The following is a 24,259-nucleotide window of genomic DNA, read 5'->3' on the forward strand; positions in this document are numbered from 1 at the left end:
CCTTGTATGCGTAAGCATACTTGGCAATAAAGCTGTTCTGATTCTGATTCTGATCTGAAATTAGTGAGCCCTACACACGACATGCAGACCATTTCTTTATTTACGCCACAAATTAAGAATACAGGAACATTTTAATTGTTTTAATTAAAATGTCCCCATCGCAGGGGCCCAATCAAGCCGGGCCCACATGCATGTGCACACCTAGATGCCATGACCCTGGCACCACTACGTTAAAAAAATAAATAAATAAATAAAATAGAAAATAAAATAAACATACAAGGTGGGTCTTGCTTGCGTGATTAGGGCATTCGGAAGAGCATACCGAATATCTTACTTCTCACATTAAAAAAAGATTGTAGTGTCTGGTAGGCTGAAAAACACTACATTTCCCAGACTTCTTCCTGCCCATTACGTCACTCTTTGCCCAACCCGCAGTTCCTTATGTGGTGGATCCTCCGGACTGAAACGGAGCGACTCCATCGACCATGGCAGACACAGAGGACCCGGGTCCAGGCGCGGCCACTGAGCCGGACACCCCGCGCACAACCCGGCCACACTACGTCTCGTTCAGCGAGACGGTTCAGCCAGCAGTCGGGATGGTTAGCCAACTACTGAGCCAGCAGTCGTCCCTGAAGTTCGACAAAAATATTAAACAGGCCTTCTACAACACGGGAGCTATGATATTCGTGGCTATCTGTTGCGGAGCATCCGTGTTGGTTTACTTCATCCTGGAGGCTTTTCTGCGGCCGCTGCTTTGGGCAGTGCTGTGCGGCACCTTCCTGCACCCCTTCAAATACTCGCTCGCCCGCCTCGGTCGCTCTTGGCTCAGCAGCCTGCAGGACAGCGGCACACCGATAGTGGTTGGGACTCTGTTGGTACCGGTGTGGTGTGTGAACTACGGGGTGGAGACTCTGGGCGGACTGGTCGTAGATCGGCTCAATGTACTGCTGGCAGTTGGGGCCGGTGTCCCCCTGCTTTATTTCTTATACCTGTTCTGGAGCGTCATTGGAATGCAGGTGATCCTCAGCCACGTCTGTTCTGTCATCTGTCTCGGCCTGGATTATTTCAGCGCGGCGTGGGTGAGTTCTGTCTATGTGTGATGACACGTGAATGGGACAGAGACACACCTCCTGTCAAACAATGCACAGGTGGTAGGCTAGTGGTTGTGGAACAGGGACTTTAAGAGAATTTAAAGGAGTAGTTCATTTCCAGGAAAAATAGTCCTGATAATTTACTCACCCCCATGCCATCCAATATGCTAATGTCTTTTTTTCTTTTAGTCGAATAAATGTAAAGTTTTTGAGGAAAACATTCCAGGATTGTTCTCCATATAGTGGACTTAAAAGGGAGCCAACAGGTTGAAGGTCCAAACTGCAGTATCAATGCAGCTTCAGAGGGCTCTACATAATCCCAGCCAAGGAATAAGGGTCTTATCTATCAAAACAAGAAGTCATTTTCTAAAAAAAAAAAAATTATATATTTTTTAACCACAAATGCTCATTCTGCACTAGCTCTGTGATGCACGTTCATGACTTAATCAAGTTGGAAATGTCACACGTGGATAGTTCTTCATCTGTGTACTCAGGTTCAAAAAGGTAGGGTAAAAAACTCCATATCATTTTGTTCTCCAACTTTAAAATAATCCGACATTGTCGTTTTACCTTTTTTTGTGAACGGCATTTGACTTTCTTTGCACGTTTGCTTTGTAAACACTTGGACGTTACTTCTGCCTATGTCACACGTGACCTTTCCAACGTCACTATGTAATGTGTGAAGTCGAGTTGATGCAAGACATGCATTTGTTGTTAAAAAGTATAGAAATTTGGCTTTTTTTTTTTAAAAAAGATGACGGATCATTTCCCTACATAAGACCCTTATTCTTTGGTTGGGATCATGTAGAGCCCTTTGAAGCTCAGTTGAAACTGCAGTTTAGATCTTCAACCCATTGGCTCCCATTGAAATCCACTATATGGAGAAAAATCCTGGAATGTTTTCCTCAAAAACCTTAATTTCTTTTCGACTGAAGAAAGAAAGACATGGATATCTTGGAGGACATGGTGGTGAGTAAATTATCAGGATTTTTTCTGAAGTGAAATAATCCTTTCACTCCTGGATAACAGAATAGACCATGAGTTTATGTACATTTAGTAATGAGACTTTAAGTTCATACCGGTTTAAAGTTCCAGTGCATATCAACTAAATAATTTTCTGTCAATGTCGAGCACTTTCATGGGGTGTCACATTCTGTCCCTCTTTTATCCATTAGAAAACCATGTATTTACATTGCAAATCAGTCAACCTCTGTATGACCATGTCTGGCCTTGGACAACCTAACCACGTGCAAATATGTTTGTATACTATGAAGTATCTATGAACAGAACTGGCCATGTGAAGTGTCAACATGTCTAGAAGTCATGCTCAATATATGAATGGGAATTGGAGCATGACATCCCAAGATGCTAAAAATATGTCCCTTTGGCTACACACAGGCCAGATGGTAGATCATAAGACATGTTTTAAGTTCTTCTAAAGGTTACAAGAACCCTTCAGGACTAAGTTTCACCCTGACATTCAATTTAATGACCCCACTATCTAATTTTTCTACTTCCCTCTAGTGCCTAATTTAATTCTTACAGGTTATGTGATGTCTGTTTTTGTGGATTCAAAATTGTCATCAGTCACAAAAGCCCCATCCATCATAACCTTGTGATCAACTCATAACAAGAAAACACTAAGGTGTTGATTTATTCAGGAAGCTGGCAGTGGAACTGGCTGTGTTTTTAATTATAAACTATGTAATTTTATTATGATTATGACTGAATGGTAGAACAATTCCTTTCACCCAGTTAATTGAAGTATCTGTTGATACACCCTCGCAGTGTCTATGAGAGCTGTGAACATACTGCGGGTTTTTGTGATTATAAATAGGTCGGTGGCAAATGTTTGGTGCAGGCACAGTGGTTACCAGAGATACCCATATGTTCTCTGTCTTTCTCAGGTTGGCACTTTAGTTGTGGGCTACGTGTTGGCTGTGGCATTTAAGTGGACGCCTGGCATGGAAGGTTACTTGCGTACACTGTCTGTGCCCGTATGGACATCACTTATTTTCTATTTGGGTAAGTCCCTTCTGTTTTGAAACAGTAAATGATTCTGTTGATTCTTATTTGTCAGTTTAGCACTGACGTATAATCGTGTTAATAAAGGAATGCTAAAAATTCTTTTTCCCAGTTTCTCTGACAGGGTCATGGCGTGTGCCCGTGTTTGTGGTGGTGGTGTTACTGCTAATAGCGGGTTGTCAGGAGAAGCCTGCTGTACCAGGGAAAGGTGAAGAGCCTGAGACTTCAGCTCTCACATTATTTACGTCTGCTCCTGATGGTTACCTAACCTCATATCTTCTCTCTGTATAGGTGAGCTCTCTGGTCAGGTCCTGTCTTTTGCTGCTAATACAATCTTCATGGCAATCTCCTGCAGTAACGTCAGCCATCCTGAGAAGATACAGGAAGAGAATAGCACCAAAGAACAATCCAAAGGTGACACAAAACAGATAACAGACCAGTTTTGCTGCGTTAATTCAAAGTCAGTGAATGCAGCAGTCTCTGCATTTGCTGTGAGTTAAAGGTTTTTTGGGAGTGCAGTGTTCTTCAGTTGTATTTTATTTTCATTTTCATATTTATATAATTTCCAACATTTCTATGAACGTACAGTTGTGATCAAAAGTTTACTTACACCTAGAATCTGCAAAATGTGAATTATTTATACCAAAATAAGAGGGATCATACAAAATGCATGTTATTTTTTTTTTAGTACTGACTTAATTAAGGTATTTCACGTAAGATGTTTACATATAGTCCACAAGAAAAAATAAAAGTTGAATTTATAAAAATGACCCTGTTCAAAAGTTTACATACACTTGATTTTTTGATCTACTGTGTTGTTACCTGAATGATCCATGTCTTTTTTGTTTAGTGATGGTTGTTCATGAATCCCTTGTTTGTCCTGAACAGTTAAACTGCCTGCTGTTCTTTAGAAAAATCCTTTAGGTACCACAGATTCTTTGGTTTTTTTCAGCATTTTTGTGTATTTGAACCCATCTTTTGACATTGAGGACAGCTGAGGAACTCATATGCAACTATTACAGAGGTTCAAACACTCACTGATGCTTCAGAAGGAAAAACTATGTATTAAAGAGCCAGGGGTGTAAACTTTTGAACAGAATGAAGATGTGTATATTTTTTTTATTTTGCATAAATACCATATTTTTTTTATTCAGTATCGCCCTTCAGAAGCTACAGAATCCAATCGATGTGTTTGTGTAAGAAAAATATCCATATTTAAAACTTATAAACCATAATCTGTAGATTCCACTAATTGACATAATCATGTTCGCAAGAGGAAGCTAGAGATTACGGTTTAAATATGGATATTTTTCTTACACAAATGCATAGTTTGCTTCAGAAGGATGTCTGTTAACCCCCCAGAGCCGTGTGGAGTACTTTTATTTGTGGATGGGTGCACTTTATTGGACTTGAAAATCTCAACGGCCATTTACTGCCATTATAAAAACATTTTTAATGTAACTCAGATTGAATTCATCTAAAAGAAAAAAGTCATATACACCTAGGATGGCTTGAGGAAAATCTTATCTATTTTCATTTTTGGGTGAACTATCCTTTTAATAGGCTTCCTTGCAGTTTTTTGCAGAATCTTTATTGTAATTTTACTACTGTAGTGTAAAGTAAAATAAATAATATAGTTATAAAAGAGCTATTTTATGGTCAACAGTAAGTTCACTCAGATACTGATTAAGTGTTATGCAATTTCTTTGTTGTCACAATTTTTTTCTTGTATTGAAAATTGAGATTAAAAATAATACTATCATCGTCAGTAAAGTAGATTTCTCATTCCCCTTATAGACTCAGTGGACACCCCGAAGGGGCTCTTCAGCATTCCCTCATCTCGGCGGCGTAGCAGACTAGAGTTCAGGGGTATCCAGTCCAAAGAGAAGGCCAGTTACATCTACTTTGTGCTGCTTGCGTGGGCTATAGTGCTGGTGCAGATCTGGCTCAACCTCTGGATCTTACAGTTACTGCCCATTCCTGTTGCCGGTAAATTTTGTGTTCATGGTCCTAAGGTCCCAAGTGTGGGATAGTATGCATATTTGCATGAGTAGGTGTTATATTTTCCAGTTTGGGTGCTGAAGAAGATGGTTGTCCGTTTTGGAATGAAGGACTTCGCTGGGCGTACTTTAGTGAAATGGTGGGCCGCCTCTGAAAAGTTTGTCAAAGAAAGACAGGATGCTCTGCTGCCTGGACCGATCAAAGGCCTAGCTCAGTTCTTGCTTCGGGTCGACACTAAGGTAATACATATATAGTTGCACACACATACAAAAGCACTCGCCTGTCTGCTAACCCACTGTCCTTCACAACACTTGCCTGCTGGTAGTTGTCACCACATGTGCACATTTATTTTTGGAGGTGACACAGATCTGTGATTAGAAAGAGGAACTGAATGTGGTTGTGGCTTGCTAATTCTCTTTTTTTTTTCTCGCACAACGAAGACAAGAAGTATGCATAACTGACAGAATAAAAGCTGTGAGCTAAGGTCCGATGTGGATGTTTCTGTTTATCATTAGTTGCCGAGGCACTTGGGAAAAAAATGAAATATTCAACAGTATCTGTTTACAGTGTGAGTGAGTAATTCTATCAGAAAATGCTATTAACCTAATAGTTGGAACATATTTCCTGTTTATCAAATCAGCTCAAGCGCTCAGATCAAATCAAGAGTAACTATTTTTAGTTTGTGCACCGTGATGTTGCACTTCTAGTTTGGTAGTTTTTGTTTCCTCATCTCATGTTTAAGGTTTATGACATAAGAAATCAACTCAAGCCCAAATATGTGCCCACAATGTCACTGTCATTTTAATGGGTTTGAGCTTTTGGACTTTCTAAAATGAATGTAAACCCACTGTTGCAGTCAGTCTAGATGAAATCCTACACCTCTAAAAAACCATTTGCCCACTCCTCCCTGACCCCATAGTTATCTAGTAGAGTAACCCAGTGTCTGCCTTTAAGTTTGCCTTCTCTCATTCTTTCACATGTTGAGTCACACATTCTCTTATGAGCAAATGTACTGAAAACATGCAGGGTCCAAAATTACCACTCACCAAGAATCAAATGAGAGTAAAATTAGCTTTGTTGAGGACATAAAATGGTTACTGGTTGGTAGCTGCTGACTTAACAAGGAACTACTTAACATAATACAGTTGAGCTCAAAAGTTTACATACATCTAGCAGAATCTCCAAAGTAAAAGGGATCATACAAAATGCATGCTATTTTTCATTTAGGACTGACCTGAGTAAGATATTTTACATAAAAGATGTTTACATATAATCTACAAGAGAAAATAATAGTTGAATTTATAAAAATGCCCCTGTTTGAAAGTTTACATACACTTAAATCTTAATACTGTGTTGTTAGTGATAGTTGTTCATGAGTCCCTTGTTTATCCTGAGCAATTAAATCTCTTGCTATTCTTCAGCTCCCACAAATTTTTTGGTTTTTCAGCATTTTTGTGTATTTGAACTCTTTCCAACAATGACTGTATGATTTTGAGATCCATCTTTTCACACTGAGGACAACTGAGGGACTCATATGCAACTATTACAGAAGGTTCAAACGCTCACCGATGCTCCAGAAGGAAACACAATGCATTAAGAGCCGGGGGGTGAAAACTATTTGAATTTAAAGATCAGGGTAAATTTAACTAATTTTGTCTTCTAGGAAACATGTAAGTATCTTTTGTAGCTTCTGAAGAGCAGTACTAAATGTAAAAATATGATATTTAGGCAAAGAAAACTATACACATCTTCATTCTGTTTAAAAGTTTTCACCCCCAGCTCTTAATGCATCGTTTTTCCTTCTAGCACATCAGTGAGCATTTGAACCTTCTGTAATAGTTGAATATGTCTCCCTCAGTTTCCTCAGTGTGAAAAGATGGATCTCAAAATCATAACAACCATCACTAAACAGAAAAAACAGCTGTGGATGATTCAGGTAACAACACAGTATTAAGAATCAATTGTATGTAAACTTTTGAACAGGGTCATTTTTACAAATTCATTTATTATTTTCTCTTGTGGACTATATGTAAACATCTTTTATGTGAAATATCTTATTCAGGTCAGTACTAAATAAAAACAACATGCATTTTATATAATCCCTCTTATTTTGGTAAAATAATTAACATTTTGCAGATTCTGCAAGGTGTATGTAAAATTATGACCTCAACTGTACATGACTGAAATCATTACACCATGGTATCCATCACTGACTGTTCACAAGAATGAAAGACAAGAGAACAATCATAGCAGATATTTCTTTTGTCCCGATGAATCCCACCACCTCACACCTTGTCTTGTTGTTCAATATGAATCTCTTCTTGTAACTTCACCGTCGGGTCTTGTTCTGTTTTTGCCTTGAAACCACGTTGATGTTTGCTGCTTTCCTGCATACTGATTGGTTGTTTCTAATAACCGTTTGTCTCTCTGTCTCCCTCCTCAAAGCTCTGGCATTGGCTTAACAAGCAGGTAAATCATTTGTGCTGGCAGGTGTACAAGAGAAAGAAAGAACAAAGGGGAAGAGAATGAAAGAATGACAGTGTGCACTCCCATTAAAAGCTTTGGAGTGATGCTTTCCCCCTCTCCACTTCACCCCTCCATCTTTGAGCTCTGCTTAGCTCACTGGCTTATGGCTGTTCCTGCTGTGTGGCGCTTTGTGCTGTGGAAGGGAGCATGTGACTCTAGATGTGATTGAAGTGCTGATGTACTAACCGTCAGAAAAAATGCAGAACAAAACCCTGAGGAAGTCCACGGTCTTTTCCACAGCTCTAGATGTGTGCTGGGCTGGTTGTCTTCAGTGTGTGAGATGCATGTAGGGAGAGAGCAGACAGTGGGAGTGGAGGTTTGGGTGAAGGGACGCTCTGGTCTGTTGAGACCAAATCTGGTGGTGTCGCTGGGTATTTAAGGTGCGGGTGGGTTTAGTTTTCTGTGGTTTGGTTCCAATTAGACACAGATGCCTTTCTTCAAGAACTAGTAAACTAACTACTGCCCTTTAGGGTATAAGTGGTATTTAAGAGTGACTGATTTGCAGGGCTCTACATAGGAAACTTTGCACACCACATAATTAGATTAAAACATTAATTCTAATGTTAGAAACGGTTTCTGTTTCAAATAAATGCTGTTATTTTGAAAGTTCTATGCATTGAAAAATCTTTAAAAAATGGTTTCGACAAAAATATGTTTTCAGTACTGTTTTCAATATTAACGGTTTTCAGCATGATAATTCGGGCTGGGTGAATATTGATTTCATCCAATAAATCAAAATAAGCTTTGTGCTTTGTTACTTTTGATATGAAAAAGTCTCCGATTTCAAATTCTGCCCATTTTATCACAGTATTCAAAAAATAAATGCCGTTTAGGCGTTGTTTAACTTGGAGTGACAGATCGCTGTAGTGCCTCAGTTCAAGAGAAGCAGCAAAGACGTCAATTTAAAAGCGTGTAAAATGTCACATAGCATCAGATTTATGTTACCTCAGAAAAAAACATACTCGCTGACCATAAACTCCTCAGCTAGAAAAATGAACTCTAGAAAGCAGTATTTTGCAGAATATATGCACCTATCTTTATTATAAGCCTTACAGTTCCTCTGTTTAGTTTCTTTAAATAAATCCCAAGTTTTTATGACAGCCACCATTTAAATGTTTATATAAAAAACCTAGAAATATAATTATGTAATTGCGACTTTACTAATATAAATACATATTTGAGTGAAATTTAAGCATTTGTGTGCAAATAAGTGATTTTTAACCTTCAATATTACCCAAATTAATGACCTTTTGAAATTATAATTATGACTTTCTTATACTAATTAAGGTATTTGATACTTTTTATGGCTTTAAATGTCATTGTTATTTAAAAGAACTCTTGCTTATGGGGAAAAAAAACAAAAAACAAACTTTGGCAGTATGGGGTGGGTCGTTCAAACCCCCCGAATCCCCCCTTGCTACGGGCATGATATAGTAATGTAGTACCAACTGACTCTCATGTAAATTCTATAGCATTAGTTGAGAGATTTTTTTTTTTTTTCCTTGAAAATTTGGCATGTACTGTACCTGATATGTATGCAAAATAATCAATAGTGATTATCTTGCATTATCAACACTATTTTTCTTTTTAATACTGTAAAGATGCACTGACACAGTCTGTGTTGTATGAAGTCCTATATAAATAAAGGTGTCAAAGCCCAGCCTTAATGGTAATAATAAAAAATGTCTCTTGAGTACCAAATCAGCGTATTAGAATGATTCCTGAAGGGTCATGTGATGCTGAAGTCTCGATTAACGGCTGCTGAAAATTCAACTTTGCCATCACAGGAATAAATTACATTTTAAAATATTAACATAAAAAAGCAGTTATTTTAAATTGCAATAATATTTTACAATATTACCACTTTTACTATATTTTTAATGAACCACTGATGAGCTGAATTTTAAATGAAACTAATGGCTAAATAGCAGTGCCTTTAAAACAGTGTTCATCAAAATGTTCAAATTTAAGCCTTTTAAATGTGCAATCCATATTCTTTTGTGCATGATTATTTCTATGTCTTTCAGATGTCTTTGTAATAGCTTCTGAAACAACTTTCCATGTCTGGCATCATTAATATAAGTCTTCCGAAGTTCTGCCAAAGAATATTTGTTCTGTTGTTGTTGTTTATTTGTTTTCTGATTGTGATTGTTAATGTTCCATGTACAGTAGCATCTCCTGGGTTGTGTCAGATTAAGATGAGTCTGACTGTGGCTCAACAGGAGCAGATGGTGATGAAGTTATTTTCAGGTCTAATAGTGTGTCCCTCCCCTCAGGAATCCTGCAAACTTTGCCAGCTTTGCTTTAAAACTGCATATTAGTCTTTAAAGTTTTTCCAGGAGTAATTTTGTTCTTTTAGCCTTTAGTCTTTTTTCAGTTTCCTTAACAGCGTAACCTCTGTACTAATCCATCATCAACATTACCAGGTTTGTGTGTGATGTTAACATTCAGCACTAACAGAACCAGGGAACAGGATTAGACATGCAAGTGCCGCCCGCAGGGCCGACAGAAGCCGGGTGAGCAGAGAAACCGAGTCCACCTGCCAAAAAACAAAAATGTACCCACCTCCTCCGGTTTACAACCTCTCACTGTTTCCTGACAAGATGATCATCAGTGGTGCTGTTAGCTCATTCACTCAGCGGATAGTCTTGCTTAGTCATCCAAGAGGTTAGCAGGGTGTCAGAGCGGCTTAAAAAGGAAAGTCAGCATGATTTTGGCTTATGAGTCAGTTACATGTGTGACTTTCTCAGCAGAATATTTACTATTAATATTTTCACAGAGCGATGTCTAAAAACACAAATAAAGCTGAAGCTCAAAACTGATCCATGGATTGTTTTTAAAAGAAAACTTCGTCCACAAATTTCTGATTCTTCTTCTTCACACAAAGCAATTGCATGGCTTGAGATTTCTTGAAATAATATGAGAAAAACATAAGGATAATATGATTCATTATTGAGTGAACTGTATTGTTTCACTCAAAGAGGTGAGCATTTACTTTTAGGTTTTCAGTACCAAAAAACTCAACATTGTTCCTCAGGTTTGGCAGAAGGAAGCAGGTTTCTGTGTTGTTACACACTTGCATGAATGATCAGATTTGTTTCGTTGACACTGATCTCTTTTTCTCTCTCTTTTATTTCTTTGCAGATGATAGTGTGGCTGGAGCGCTCTTTGGATAAGCTGATCAGTATTTTCATTATCTTCCTGCTGGTAACTGGCACACTGCTCATGGCCTTGCTGCTCACAGCTATGGTACCGTGTTTCCAAACCACTGTCCTTGGGCTGATTATTCCACTGCGTGACGGACGTGATCCGTGACTCATCCCACGCTCCGCGCTCCTCATCTCTCACCAATTGTATTTCTGTTCACAGGTGCACCAAGAGAGTGTTCATATCATTGAGGTCACCAGTAACCTGATCAACGAGACCGTGTCCAACCACCCAGAGTGGGCCAAGTAAGTTGAATCACACACCTAACATACAGTGGAAGTTGGGAATCTTCTCGAAATGTTGCGCAACCATCTGTGTGTGTGTGTTGTGTAGTTGGCTTCCAGAGGCTCAAGTTATCCAGAAGGCTCTAAACTCTGCTGCCACAAATGTTTATCAACATGGGAGAGAATGGATCACACATAAGGTGAGAGTTAACAGTTTACAGTGCTTTTGAAACAAAATTCATACATTTAAAGTGATAGTTTGCCCAAAAATTAAATTCTGTCATTATTACTCACCCTTACGTTGTTTCAAATCTGTAAGACCTTTGTTCATCTATGTCTATAAAAATTAAGTTTGAACCATCGATGTCACATGAACTATTATTTTAACAATGTCCTTACTACCTTTCTGGGTCTTGAATGTGGTAGCTGCGTTGCTAAAAGAGTACAAATTACAAAAATAATCTACTTAAAAGAATGTATCTAAGTGTGTACTGAATGCCATGTTTTCGGAAATGTCATTGCAAATGAATATAGCTGCAAGCAGTGATTACTGGGGTTCAAGTGCTTTAAGTCATTTAAGCACATATTTAAGAAGACATATTATTTAGCAAGCCTTTAACCAACAAGCATTTTTGGCAAATCCAGGTAATTTGCCTTAAAAATATGATGTTTATTTAACGTTTGCGACTCCTACAGCGCCAGCTGTTGTCCGATCTCCTTTAAACTTTGCGTGCTTGTATAGAATCACCTGTCGCATGTGCTCACCAGGTTTTGTGAAGTTTTGAGTTTTCATTTAGACTTTGTAGGCTTTTAGACAGGCCCCTTTTCTAAATGACCCCATAATAGCTTCCCAAAGGGTAAATGAAATGTTTTTTTGATAATTATTAGAGAGTCCAGAGAATTGCACTGCAGTGTTTTTTTTCCAGATTGAGTGAAAAACCTAGGACTAGTTTGCAAAAGTAGTTTTTTTTACATTTGCTCAGTCATTTAACAAACTATTTGATTGACAGCAGTGTTTCTAGAGGTTGTTCGTAAGGAGGAGGTCTATCGTATGATACAAATATCGTCCGTATGTGTGAACAACCATGCAATATACAATCATTTATGCCCTTGAAAAATGTGATATCACCTCCCCAGTGGCCAATTCTTTCAAATTTCTCACAAATCTTTAGGGCCGTGAGTCAACTACGTTTCGATCTGATCGACCTCCGTTAACCTTGTCTAATAGGTTCTCACTTTTTTGAGATACGCAAATGTGTGCCACCAAGTGGTCAAGCCCAGTGACTTTTTTTCACGTGACTTCAGATTCAGCACTTACATACACGTTGTGAGTTTGGCGAAGACATCTCATTCCATTCAAACGTTTCAGCCATTTTAGTAAAAACGGCCCTGCCCCGTTTCAAACGTTTTTGAGTCCCTTTGTGACAGAGAGTGATTTTTAGATAATTATTGATATTCACTCTCCAGAGAATCTTCCTGCACTGGTTTGATTCCGATCGGGCGAAAAATCTAGGACTAGTTCGCAAAAGTAGGTTTTTCAGAAAAATGCAAAGTACCTGAAAATTTTGTCTTTTGAACCCCTAAAAATGTATTATAGTTTAAATTTATAATAAATGCAATTAACTGAACTTTAGAGTGCTTTTTGGACTCACTTAATATCTAAATACTTCTTTTGTCTTTAAAATATTGTTAAATTGTACTGCTGAACGTACTGACAAGAAATTGTGGTAAAGCCTAAAATATACTTTATCTATTGAAACTTGTATGTCATATTTTTCTAATGATGAGCTGCAATTTAGTACGTTCAAAATATATTCACTTACAATTGAATGACACTACAGATTATTAAAACATGATTTAAAAAGTACTTTATTGTAAAACTTTCAATTACAAATGTGACCCTGGACCACAAAACCAGTCTTAAGTAGCACGGCTATACTTGTAGCAGTAGCCAAAAATACACTGAATGGTTTGGAATTAGCTATTTTTCTTTTACGACAAAAAATCTTTAGGATATTATGTAAAGTTCATGTAAATTTCCTACTGTAAATATGTCAAAACCCAATTTTTGAACAGTAATATGCAATGCTAACAACTTAAAAAAATTTTTTTTTGCACCCTCAATTCCAGATTTACAAATAGCTGTATATCTGTCAAATATTGTCTTATCCTAACCCTGTGTGTAAAGCTGAATATGCATTTATTAGTGGGTGTTTTTGTGTATGTGTGCATTGTAGCTTCATAAGATGTTGGGTGATAAAGTAAACAACACGGCTGTGATCGAGAAACAAGTTCTGGAACTGTGGGACCGTCTCTATCAGTCCTGGATTGTGAAGGTAATAACAAAACCTTACTCAATTACACTCACCAACTTAATGGGTTTTTTTTTGGTTGTATTTCAGTCTGCGTTTTTGTGTTGTAGAATGTAACTCACACTGGACGACACCGAGGACACAAGCTGCATATGCACAGGCAGAACAGCTGGCTGGGCGACATACTGGACTGGCAGGACATCGCCTCATTTGTGCAGGAGAATATTGAGACACTGCTCTCGGTTAGGCTTCAGTGTGTGTGTATTTGTGGTGGGGAGTGTCTTTATTTGACAGATTGATGGATATGTTGTCTTCTGCGCAGATATTGGAGTCTCTCTGGGTGGTGATGAGTCGAAATGTTGGCTTGCTGATATCCACAACAACCACACTGCTCACCGTACTATTCCACAGCGGCACCGCACTGCTCAACTTTGTCCTGTCTCTGGTAATACACACATACACAATCGGATTGATGGGACTGGATTTTAGACGTGGTTTTTAATTTCATTGTTTCTCTGGATGCATAGGTGATTTTCCTGACCACACTTTTTTACCTGCTGAGCTCCAGTGGCGAATACTATAAACCTGTGAAATGGGTTATCAGCCTGACACCCCTCTCCCAACCTGGACCCTCTTCAAACATTATCGGACAGTCTGTGGAAGAGGCCATCAGGTACACACCTTCATGTGGAGCTGTGGTTTGTCTTAAAGCAGGGGATATTACTATATAGTTAGGTTACTACAATATATTATTAGCAGAAGCTATGAGTGTCGGAATAGGTAAATAACTATAAGCCATTTTTAGTATTTTAGTTATATTTTAACATTTAATTACTATCTTCAAACGATAACAGCATTTATCTGAAATAAAAAGCTTTTGTAACATTATACACTATACCATTCAAATAGTCAGTATATATATATATATATATATATATATATATATATATATATATTTTTTTTTTTTTTGAAAGAAATTATAGAAATTAATACTTTTATTTAGCAAGGATACTTTAAATTGATCAAAAGTGATAAAAACATTTATAATGTCCCAAAATATTTATTTCAGATAAATGCTGTTCAAAGAAACCTGGAAAAACTACATTCAGCTGTTTTCAACATAATATTTATAATAAATATTTTTTGAACAGCAAATCAGAATATTAGAATGATTTCTGAAGCATCATGTGACTGGAGTAATGATGCTAAAAAATCAGCTTTGAAAACACAGGAATAAAATACATTTTAAAATATATTCAAATAGAAACAGTTATTTTAAATAATACAAATATTTTACTGTACTTTACTACTGTACACCTCACAGGTGTGGCATATCAAGATATCAAAGGCCACTCAAAAATGTGCAGTTTTACTGTATTGGGGGGGTCCGAAAACCAGTCAGTATCTGGTGTGACCGCCATTTGCCTCACGCAGTGCAACACATCTCCTTCACATAGAGTTGATCAGGTTGTTGATTGTGTAGAACAGAACAGAACAGAATGAAATTTGTACAGGTTTGGAATGACACACGAGTGAGTGAATGATTTTTGGATGAACTGTTACGTTAACACCAGTAAAACACACTGTACTTTGTGATCACCACAAGAGGGCAAGACAGTTTTGCTTTCTCTGCCATTTTCCCATTTGAACAGATCATTTAACAGAAATCATAATCGGAACTGAAATTGGGTGAAATTGTCTGGGAATAATATGCTGGTTAAAAATTTGGAGGGTTCATCTGCAGGTAAGGGTGACCCAGAAAATGGAGAATAAATGGGGTCACAAATCTGCTGTACCTCTTTGGTGTCCTTGAGCATGATGCTTAACTTCAGGTTTCTCCAGAAGAAATTAGCATAATGTAATTGGCATATATAAAAATGTGTTACATTCACAATCGCACTTTTCCCTTCGTAGACAATGTCAGAAACTGTGAAAGTGAAATGAGGACAGAAATTCACTGTTTCCTTACTGAGCCCAGTGTGTGTGCTAAAGCTGCCATCACCCAGAACGCACAAAGATGTTCCATTAGACCCATTTTCATGAGCGCTATCACAGAGAGACTGATTCACTCTGACTCCAGTCAGTTTTAGACTAACCGAGGAAAGAAAAGCCCTCTGTGTTTCTGCTGTCTCACTCTGTTTTCTGTACAGGGGTGTGTTTGATGCCTCTCTGAAGATGGCTGGATTCTATGGCCTTTATACTTGGCTTACACACACAATATTTGGCATCAACATTGTCTTCATCCCCTCAGGTAAGACTAAAATAAACACAGATATAAAAGACTCTCCTCTTCCTGTCTTAGGCATGTTTCACACCACATGTTCTGCATGTTCACGCTGACAGTGTTTCTGATGCAGCTCTGAACAGAAAATATCAGATTTCTGGATGTCGTCTTTTGGTGTATTTCTATTAATAACTGCCAGAAATGTATTATTATCATACAATAAATTATTATAAATATGTTCTGTTCTGAATCTGATTTACATGAGGAAGAGGATTGCATTTTTAAAAAGGTTCAATGTTAAATTTTGCTTAATGCACACAGTGTAAATGCTGTAACCTGTAAATATGGGTGACAAAATTTATTTGCATGTGGTGTGAAACAGCTTTTGTATATAATAAGAAACCTATTTCTTGAGCATATTAGAGTGATTTTTGAAGAATTATGTGACACTGAAGACTGGAGTAATAGCTGCTGAAAATTCAGCTTTACCATCACAGGAATAAATTCCATTTTAAATTATATTAAAATAGAAAGCAGTTATTTTGAATTGTAATAATATTTCACAATATTATTGAATTTTAGATTTCATAAATGCAGCCTTGGTGAGCATAAGAGATACATCATACTGACCCCAAATTTATACTCTCATTTTTGTTTTGTCTCTCTATCTTTCTCTCTTTGCAGCAATGGCGGCTATCTTAGGTGCCGTGCCATTTTTGGGGACGTACTGGGCGGCACTGCCAGCGGTGTTGGATTTGTGGTTGGCACAGGCGGAGGGAGTCAAAGCTCTGCTGTTGCTCTTCTGCCATCTGCTGCCAACATACTTTGTTGACACGGCCATTTACTCTGATATATCAGGGTGTGTTTGACTTTTTATACTTGTAAACTTACACTCCTTGATGTTCTTTCTATGGTGTCCAAATCTGGTTGACTGTCAACCAGACATTATTACAGCTTAAAGGGGTCATCGGACAACCAAGTTGTTATGATTCTTTAGGGTCTTAATGAAAAGTCTATAATGTGCTTTGGTTAAAATTTCTCAATGGTAGTGTTAAAAAAACACCCTTTTTACCTTGTCAGAATCAGCTCATTTCATAACAGCCTGTTTTGTTGAATGTTCTTTAAATGCTAATGAGCCCTACTCACCCCGCCCCTCTCTTCTGTGGGGCGACGAGCGTTCGGACTGTTACAGCTCAGTCAGGGTGGGTCTATGGTAAGACGGCCTTGTCAATCAACTATCGTAGAAGCGGCCTTGGTCAGTGTGACGTCAGACAGGCAAGAGGCTGAGAATGGCATGATTTGAAAGAGGGATTTATTTTTTCCGCTGGATGGATTTTTATCATTATAGGGTGGATGTGTACACACATTGCCAACACACATTTATTTTCAAACAATATGTAAAAGTGAATTTTGCATCCGATGACCCCTTTAAATGGACAGTTTACCATTTTGCCATTATTCACTAACCTAGAATATTCCTCTGATATTGTGTCATATGCGTGTTAGGAGTTTAATTTTTTCTGTGAGTGTCTATCAGCAACATTTGTTCTCATCTTGTTTGTATAAATTTGTGTACCACACCCTCCCATAATTTGCATTAATATAATTATTTGTATGTGCAGAGGTGGACACCCATATTTGACCGGCCTTGCAGTAGCAGGTGGCGCATACTATTTAGGTTTGGAGGGTGCCATCATTGGGCCCATCCTGCTGTGCATACTGGTGGTGGCGTCCAACATCTACAGTGCCATGCTAATGAGCCCTAGCAGCAGCCAGCCAACGCCAGTGCAAAGCCACTTCCCTGTACATCATGGCAGGTAATACAATCTTTTTTTCTGTCTCTATTAAAGGGGTTAGTTCACCCAAATAGGAAAATTCTGTCATTAATTACTCGCCCTCATGTCGTTCCAAATCTGTAAGACCTTCGTTCATCTTCAGAACACAAATTAAGATATTTTTTGATGAAATACAAGAGCTTTCTGATCCTGCATAGACAGCAACGTAACTACCATGTTCAAGGCCCAGAAAGGTAGTAAGGACATTGTAAAAATAGTCCATGTGACATGAGTAGTCCAACCATAATTTTATGAAGCTACGAGAATACTTTTTGCATGTAAAGAAAACATGAAGACAAAGAAAATGTGGTACTTTCTGGAATGTGCGTCGAAGACTGGCACAGGAGAGAAGAAGGAGAGAAGTTTTGTTTGTGCACAAAATTATTCTCGTGGCTCCATAACAGTTGAACCACTGATGTCACATGGACTATTTTAACAATGTTCTTACAACCGTTTTGGGCCTTGAATGTGGTAGTTGCGTTGCTGTCTATGCAGGGACAGAAAGCTCTCAGATTTCATCAAAAATACAGTTAAGGTCAAAAGTTTACATACACCTTGCAGAATCTGCAAAATGTTAATTATTTTACCAAAATAAAACAAATTGTACAAAATGCATGTTATTTTTTATTTAGTACTGACCTGAATAAGATATTTCACATAAAAGACATTTACATATAGTCCACAAGAGAAAATAATAATTGAATTTACAAAAATGACCCTGTTCAAACGTTTACACTTGATTTTTAATAGTGTTGTTACCTAAATTATCCACAGCTGTTCACAGTTTTTCATTTGTGTGTATTTGAACCCTTTCCAACAATGACTGTATGATTTTGAGATCCATCTTTTCACACTGAGGACAATTGGGAGACTCATATGCAACTATTACAGAAGGTTCAAACACTCACTGATGCTTCAGAAGGAGAAACAATGCATTAAGAGCCGGGGGTGTAAACTTTTGAACAGAATGAAGATGTGTACATTTTTCGTATTTTGCCTAAATATCATTTTTTTTATGTTTAGAAGGTATAGAAGATACTTACATGTTTCCCAGAAGACAAATTAAGTTAAATTTACCCTGATCTTCAAATTCAAAAAGTTTTCACCCCTCCCTGCTCTTAATGCATTGTGTTTCCTTCTAAAGCCTCAGTGAGTGTTTGAACCTTCTGTAATAGTTGCATATGAGTCCCTCAGTTGTCCTCAGTGTGAAAAGATGGATCTCAAAATCATATAGACAAAGGGTTCAAATACACAAAAATACTGAAAAACCAAAGAATTAGTGGGACCTGAAGGATTTTTCTAAAGAACAGTGGGCAGTTTAACTGTTCAGGACAAACTAAGGACTCGTGAATGACTATCATTAAACAACAACAGACCCAAAAAAAACAGCTGTGGATGATTCAGGTTACAACACAGTATTAAGAATCAAGTGTATGTAAACTTTTGAATGGGGTCATTTTTACAAATTCAACTATTATTTTCTCTTGTGGACTATATGTAAACGTCTTTTATGTGAAATATTTATTCAGGTCAGTACTAAATAAAAAATAACATCCATTTTGTAAGATTCCTCCTATTTTTGTAAAAAAACATTTTGCAGATTCTGCAAGGTGTATGTAAATTTTTGACAATCTTAATTTGTGTTCTGAAGCTGAACAAATGAGTTTTCATTTTTGGGTGAACTATACCTTTAATTTTTTTTATTGTAATCATCATTCAAACTCTTTTTCCTCTTCCATTCTCAGGTCATTCTTTGAAACCCCAATGCAGCTGAAGAAAAGTGATGAATGAAAGAGACATTTAAGCAGCCTGTTACACTTGTGAACAGCACCCCCTTCTCTGGTGTTTCACAGACTATAAAAAAGGGCAGTCTGTAATATCTTCACCCTAAGAGATTTCACAGAATTGCTACGTTCTCTGCAAATGTGGCTCTCATAGCACATAGAATAATGATGCCCCTTGATGTCGACCTCTGTGCTAACAGTTCATTTAGCACTTAGCACTGTGATGCTAAATTTGGGTAATGCTGGGATACCAGACTCAAAAAAGCTATGCCGCTTGCACACTCCAGTGCAAAGTTTAGTTAGCACGCCTGTGCGTTGTCTAGCACCATACTGACGAATTACGCCAGTGCTGCAATCCTAGTGCCAGTTAGCACACTAACAATACTACTGTACGTTTACATTGTGCTTTACTGTAACAAATCAGCAGGGTCCCACTTAGCGGACCAGATCACTGCTTTTTTTTATTATTTATCTGGTAGTACTGATTATTTGTCCCATATTGTGGATGTGTTTAGCACTATTGTCATCTAAAGGGTTAAGTTTGCGTGAATCCAAGGACTTCACTCTGAATTTACTATTTAAACACCCGTTTAAAGTGTTATATCTTTCTGTTTTCATGCATATACAGTCTGCGTTCCTGGAGATCTACTGTACCTTCTTGTGGAGTTTAGTCCCAACCAGATGATCTTCAGGAGTAAAACTGAGCAGTGCTGATCTATACAAATATCTTATTCAAGCTGAGGATTTTTTTTTTTTTTTGCTTATGAACAAATTCTTGACTAACAATGTGAAACTATAATAACTTTAATCTGAGTGTTTGCATCACACAGTTCCAAATTCGTCATTTTCTGTGTTGGTCACCAGCTTACATTCATATTACCTCAAGCGTCTTAATGACATTGTGATATTTATGTACTACGGTTTCTTGCATATCTATTTCTTTATCTGGATTTTATTTCACTTCTATTGCAGAACTTCCTGCTGAAGAAAGATGTTAAAATCACTGTTTTGTATTATTGTACGTTTATTTCTCTTTATGCATACAGTGCTATTGTTCACTGCTCACACATTATAAATAATCATCTTTTAACCAGTTATAGGTAGAGCTAAAGGCAAAGAGAAAATGACCAAATGCTGCGGAAATGATATCAGCTTGTTTGTAGGAGATCGTTGAATACATTGGACTGAATAGATCAAGTACTCACTCTGCTGTTTCCCAATATTATTATTATTCCTCTTTATTTTGACTAGGCTATTCAAAAAGTCCATCTGCTCACATGTTCGGTTAAAGACGTCACTGACGAATCAGTGGATGCACTTTTTTTTGGTTCATGCCAAAAAAAGAATAATAAAAAAAAATAGTTATTTGTTGTGATAGCTATATGTGAAAGGAAAAACAAGCATGGTTTTATTTTTTTTTTTTTATGTGAAATACAAAAAAAGACTGAGTGTTTTTGTTCATACGCAGCACTATTAAATTGTTTTAATAAAACTGATTGAATTTTTAATGGGGTACATCTGTATAGTGTCTTTCTGTATGTGTCAAATTGAATTGTTTTATCAGGCTCATTCAGGGAATTGGATGTTGCAACCCACTGAATATATTTTGGCCATTAGAGAAAGCAATTCCTGAGCTGATCTTAAACCTCTCTGAGGATTCAGTCATGTTCAAATGATTGACGTTCAACCCACGCATTATACTTCAAAAAATAATTAAATCATTATCTGTCTGGTGTTTATAAAGCAGCGCATACAGAGTATATTTTTACGAATTGTTTGGATTGGATTTATTAAACAAATGCAACAAATGTGTAAATTAGTCGTAACTACTAATTGTATCTTTTGCAGCTCATGTTTTCATCTAAAAATGTTTAAATGTATAAATGTAAAATAAACCTATTAAATATGCTGTGAAAATGTTGAAGAAACAAACTGATGTATTTATGAAAATCAACTGATGTCTCACAAGGAAAATGTATTTCAGTTCAAAAAAAGTCAACGTAACAAACATTTTCGAGAAATATGTTGTGAATGAGCAGCTGGACGTATCTCAATACAAGCAACGTGACATAAATAGTCAAATTCGACGACCGGAATTAGCATGAATAATAACCGTGATGCTGAGATTTAGTCGCATACCTTTGACCTCCAGTGCCCTCTGATGAGTTGACACGTTCTCAGCCATTCTTCACACCATCATATCAGAAAGCTATAAATTGCGCCACCTCAGAAAGGATTGAGGTGGGATTGAAATCGATTGCCATTCACTCTTGCTCAATTACACTGAACGGGGCTATTGACTATCTCTCTATCTCGGGTGCGGTGTGAGTGAATGTGAGAAGGCCGATTGTGTGGCCTGATCGCTGAGGCTGTCATCTGTTAAATGAGCAGTAAGAACGTGGGGACGTGCCGCTTAGGTTTGTGCGGCTTCTGCTTTTTTTAAGATTTCAATGTTCCTTTTTTTTTTTAAATATTTTATGAACTTTAATGACAAAACTGTTCAAAACTGAAATAGCCTAAATTCTTAACATTTTGGAATGTCCGTGAACACTCCAGAGCAAGAAAAAAAGTGTAATATTAAGTTAATACATATTAAAAACAAACCAACACATTCTTGCGTTTATCCAGGTTCTTCAAGAATTTAAAGCCTGTTTTTACAACTGTTGCATCTTGAAATTTGTTGATTTTTTTTTTTATTGTGAGTGATGACATGTGGACTGTTCCAAAATGGCGGACGTGTCTGGAGTGGTCCAATGCCACATTTTATCCACGTTATTTTTCCCATAAGAGTGGGTGCAGCCATTTGTACGTTTTTTGTGTCTGGCTTCCGGTCTCATCCACTTCCAGCTATTTTTAGCTGCACAAAAACCTCGTTTTGCTGTTTGATATTGCAAACTGGTTTGTCTTACCATATTATTTTAATGTATTATCTTAATTATGAACACACTGGTTTGTAGTGTAAACTTTTACCGTTTACTGCACTTTGATATTCTTCTCGTTATTTCCCTATGTCGGATTATGAACCGGACATCTAACACATTACTAAAAAACAGCTTACTTCTGCATTAAAAAATATGGTGGATATGGTCTATATGTCGTCAGTCACAATAAAAATCTATGAGTTTCAAGATGCAACAACATTGCGCAGCATCTGGTAACATGCAGATCTATGTAGTCAAGTTCCTTTGAGCTCAAAGTTGAGGCTTCAAAGCTATATTTTTATGAATGACAGCAATTATTACATACACTACCAGTCAAAAGTTTTTAAACAGTAAGATTTTTAAATGTTTTTTAAAGACCTCTCTTCTGCCTACATACCAAGCCTGCATTTATTTGATCCAAAATACAGCAAAAACAGTGATATTGTGAAATATTTTGACAATTTAAAAAATATTTTCAAAAGTAATTTATTCCTGTGATCGAAGCTAAATTTTCAGCATCATTACTCCAGTCTTCAGTGTCACATGGTCCTTCGGAAATCATTCTGATATGCTGATGAATAGAGAGATCCAAAGATCAGCATTTATTTGAAATAAATAGTTTTTGTAACATTACACACTATGTTATATTATATTATACAAAAGCTTGAAGTAATTTTTTTTATAATAAATTATAGAAATTAATACTCTTATTTAGCAAGGATGATTTAAATTGATCAAAAATGATGATAAAGCCATTTATAATGTTACAGAATATTTCTATTTCAGATAAATGCTGTTCTTCTGTACATCAAAGAACTTTCTATACATCAAAGAAACCTGAAAAAAATTCTATTCAGCTGTTTTCAACACAATTAATGTTTTTTGAGCATAAATAAATTAATAAATTGTTTCTGAAGAATAATGACTGGAGTAATGATGCTAAAAATTCAGCTTTGAAATTGCATTTTAAAATATATTCAAATAGAAAACAGTTATTTTAAATAGTAAAAATATTTCAAAATATTGCTGCTCATATTACTTGAAATATTTCAAAACATTACTGTTTTGCTGTACTTTGGATCAAATAAATGCAGGCTTGGATTTAGGCTTTAAAAACTCTTGACTGGCAGTTCATACTGCACTCATCATGAAACATGACATATTAGCATATGATCATGCTTGCACAACCAATATAAAAAATTCTAAAGCACATGGACAATTACTGTATTTTGACCCATTTTAAAGGCATGGCATTAGTGCCAGGTTATCAGAGGAAAACCTTTCATTCCAAACCTTACACCACTCATTAGTCACGGTCAACCAATCACTCTTTTATTCTGCCTCATAACACAAGCGAAGCACTGCTGAGAACAATCAGCAGTTTTAAAAGTTGAAATGATTCTGGGAAACCAGATGCTCATGCTCAGAAACAGGGGATACTGTATATCAAAAGCAGGCTTTCCTATAATTACTTTTTTTTAATTAAAATCAGTATTTAACAGTCATTTGCTAAACTAAAACGTGCAATTTTATTTTCAACAACCTTCAATGCTTTAATTATATTTAGAAATATATTTGGAAATATACCCTAGTTAAAAACTAAAAAATATTTTCACAGTAATCTTTCAAGTAAAGATGAAATATGGAAACAGACTACGTTTTAATGAGTTTATCCAGTTTAGTTTCTCTAAGGCAAACACTGGCTAATTAGATCATTAGAGCAACTGCAAGTGTTTTTGTCAGTGCTTTAGTCTTGTGAGTTTGCAGGGTTCTGAAATCTGAAAATATCTAAGGTCAACTATAACCATGAAACATGAGCCTTGCACTTTTGAAAAATCATTTTGATAATGTTTAAACTTGAGGGTACAAAATCCAGCACAATAAAAACCCTGCATGGTGTCCCACTGTGCAACAACAACCTATTAACCACGGCCATAGAACTAAAACCAAGAGTGCAGTTTGATAAAACAATTTAATCATAATTATAATGACATAGCAGCTGAGATTAGATTTCCGGAACTTTTTTTAACCATGAAACTGCAGGTGTGCACATGAACAAAGATCATAAAGGCTAATGGAGAAGTTGGACTGTAAACTTTCTGTGGTTTA

At 36.8% G+C, this 24,259-nt stretch overlaps 1 protein-coding gene across 2 annotated transcripts; it reads left to right on the forward strand.

Moving 5' to 3' along the window:
- The first annotated feature begins 428 nt into the window (after window positions 1-428).
- On the forward strand, window positions 429-20,737 carry tmem245 (transmembrane protein 245). 2 transcript variants are annotated; one of them, XM_051131635.1, is made up of 18 exons: window positions 429-1,079; window positions 2,999-3,116; window positions 3,229-3,324; window positions 3,408-3,530; window positions 4,914-5,105; window positions 5,187-5,356; window positions 7,563-7,586; window positions 10,788-10,892; window positions 11,013-11,095; window positions 11,184-11,274; window positions 13,312-13,410; window positions 13,497-13,628; window positions 13,709-13,831; window positions 13,914-14,059; window positions 15,537-15,637; window positions 16,295-16,469; window positions 17,233-17,427; window positions 19,191-20,737. In XM_051131635.1, exons 1-18 carry the CDS (start codon window positions 486-488, stop codon window positions 19,234-19,236), a joined length of 2,613 nt encoding a protein of 870 aa, XP_050987592.1. In that variant the 5' UTR covers window positions 429-485; the 3' UTR covers window positions 19,237-20,737. The 2 variants fall into 2 exon arrangements, with proteins under 2 accessions (XP_050987592.1, XP_050987593.1); XM_051131636.1 differs by lacking the exon at window positions 7,563-7,586.
- Window positions 20,738-24,259: the final 3,522 nt, after the last annotated feature.

The sequence above is a fragment of the Labeo rohita genome, chromosome 16 (assembly GCF_022985175.1).
Source record: "Labeo rohita strain BAU-BD-2019 chromosome 16, IGBB_LRoh.1.0, whole genome shotgun sequence".
NCBI lineage: Eukaryota > Metazoa > Chordata > Actinopteri > Cypriniformes > Cyprinidae > Labeo > Labeo rohita.

Bases quoted from the DNA above. Each gene is read 5' to 3' on its own strand.
- tmem245 (XM_051131635.1), top strand. From the start codon at position 486: ATGGCAGACACAGAGGACCCGGGTCCAGGCGCGGCCACTGAGCCGGAC. The intron at 13,629-13,708 runs GTTAGGCTTCAG...TCTTCTGCGCAG, and splicing joins ATATTGAGACACTGCTCTCG to ATATTGGAGTCTCTCTGGGT. The intron at 16,470-17,232 runs GTGTGTTTGACT...TTGTATGTGCAG, and splicing joins ATTTACTCTGATATATCAGG to AGGTGGACACCCATATTTGA.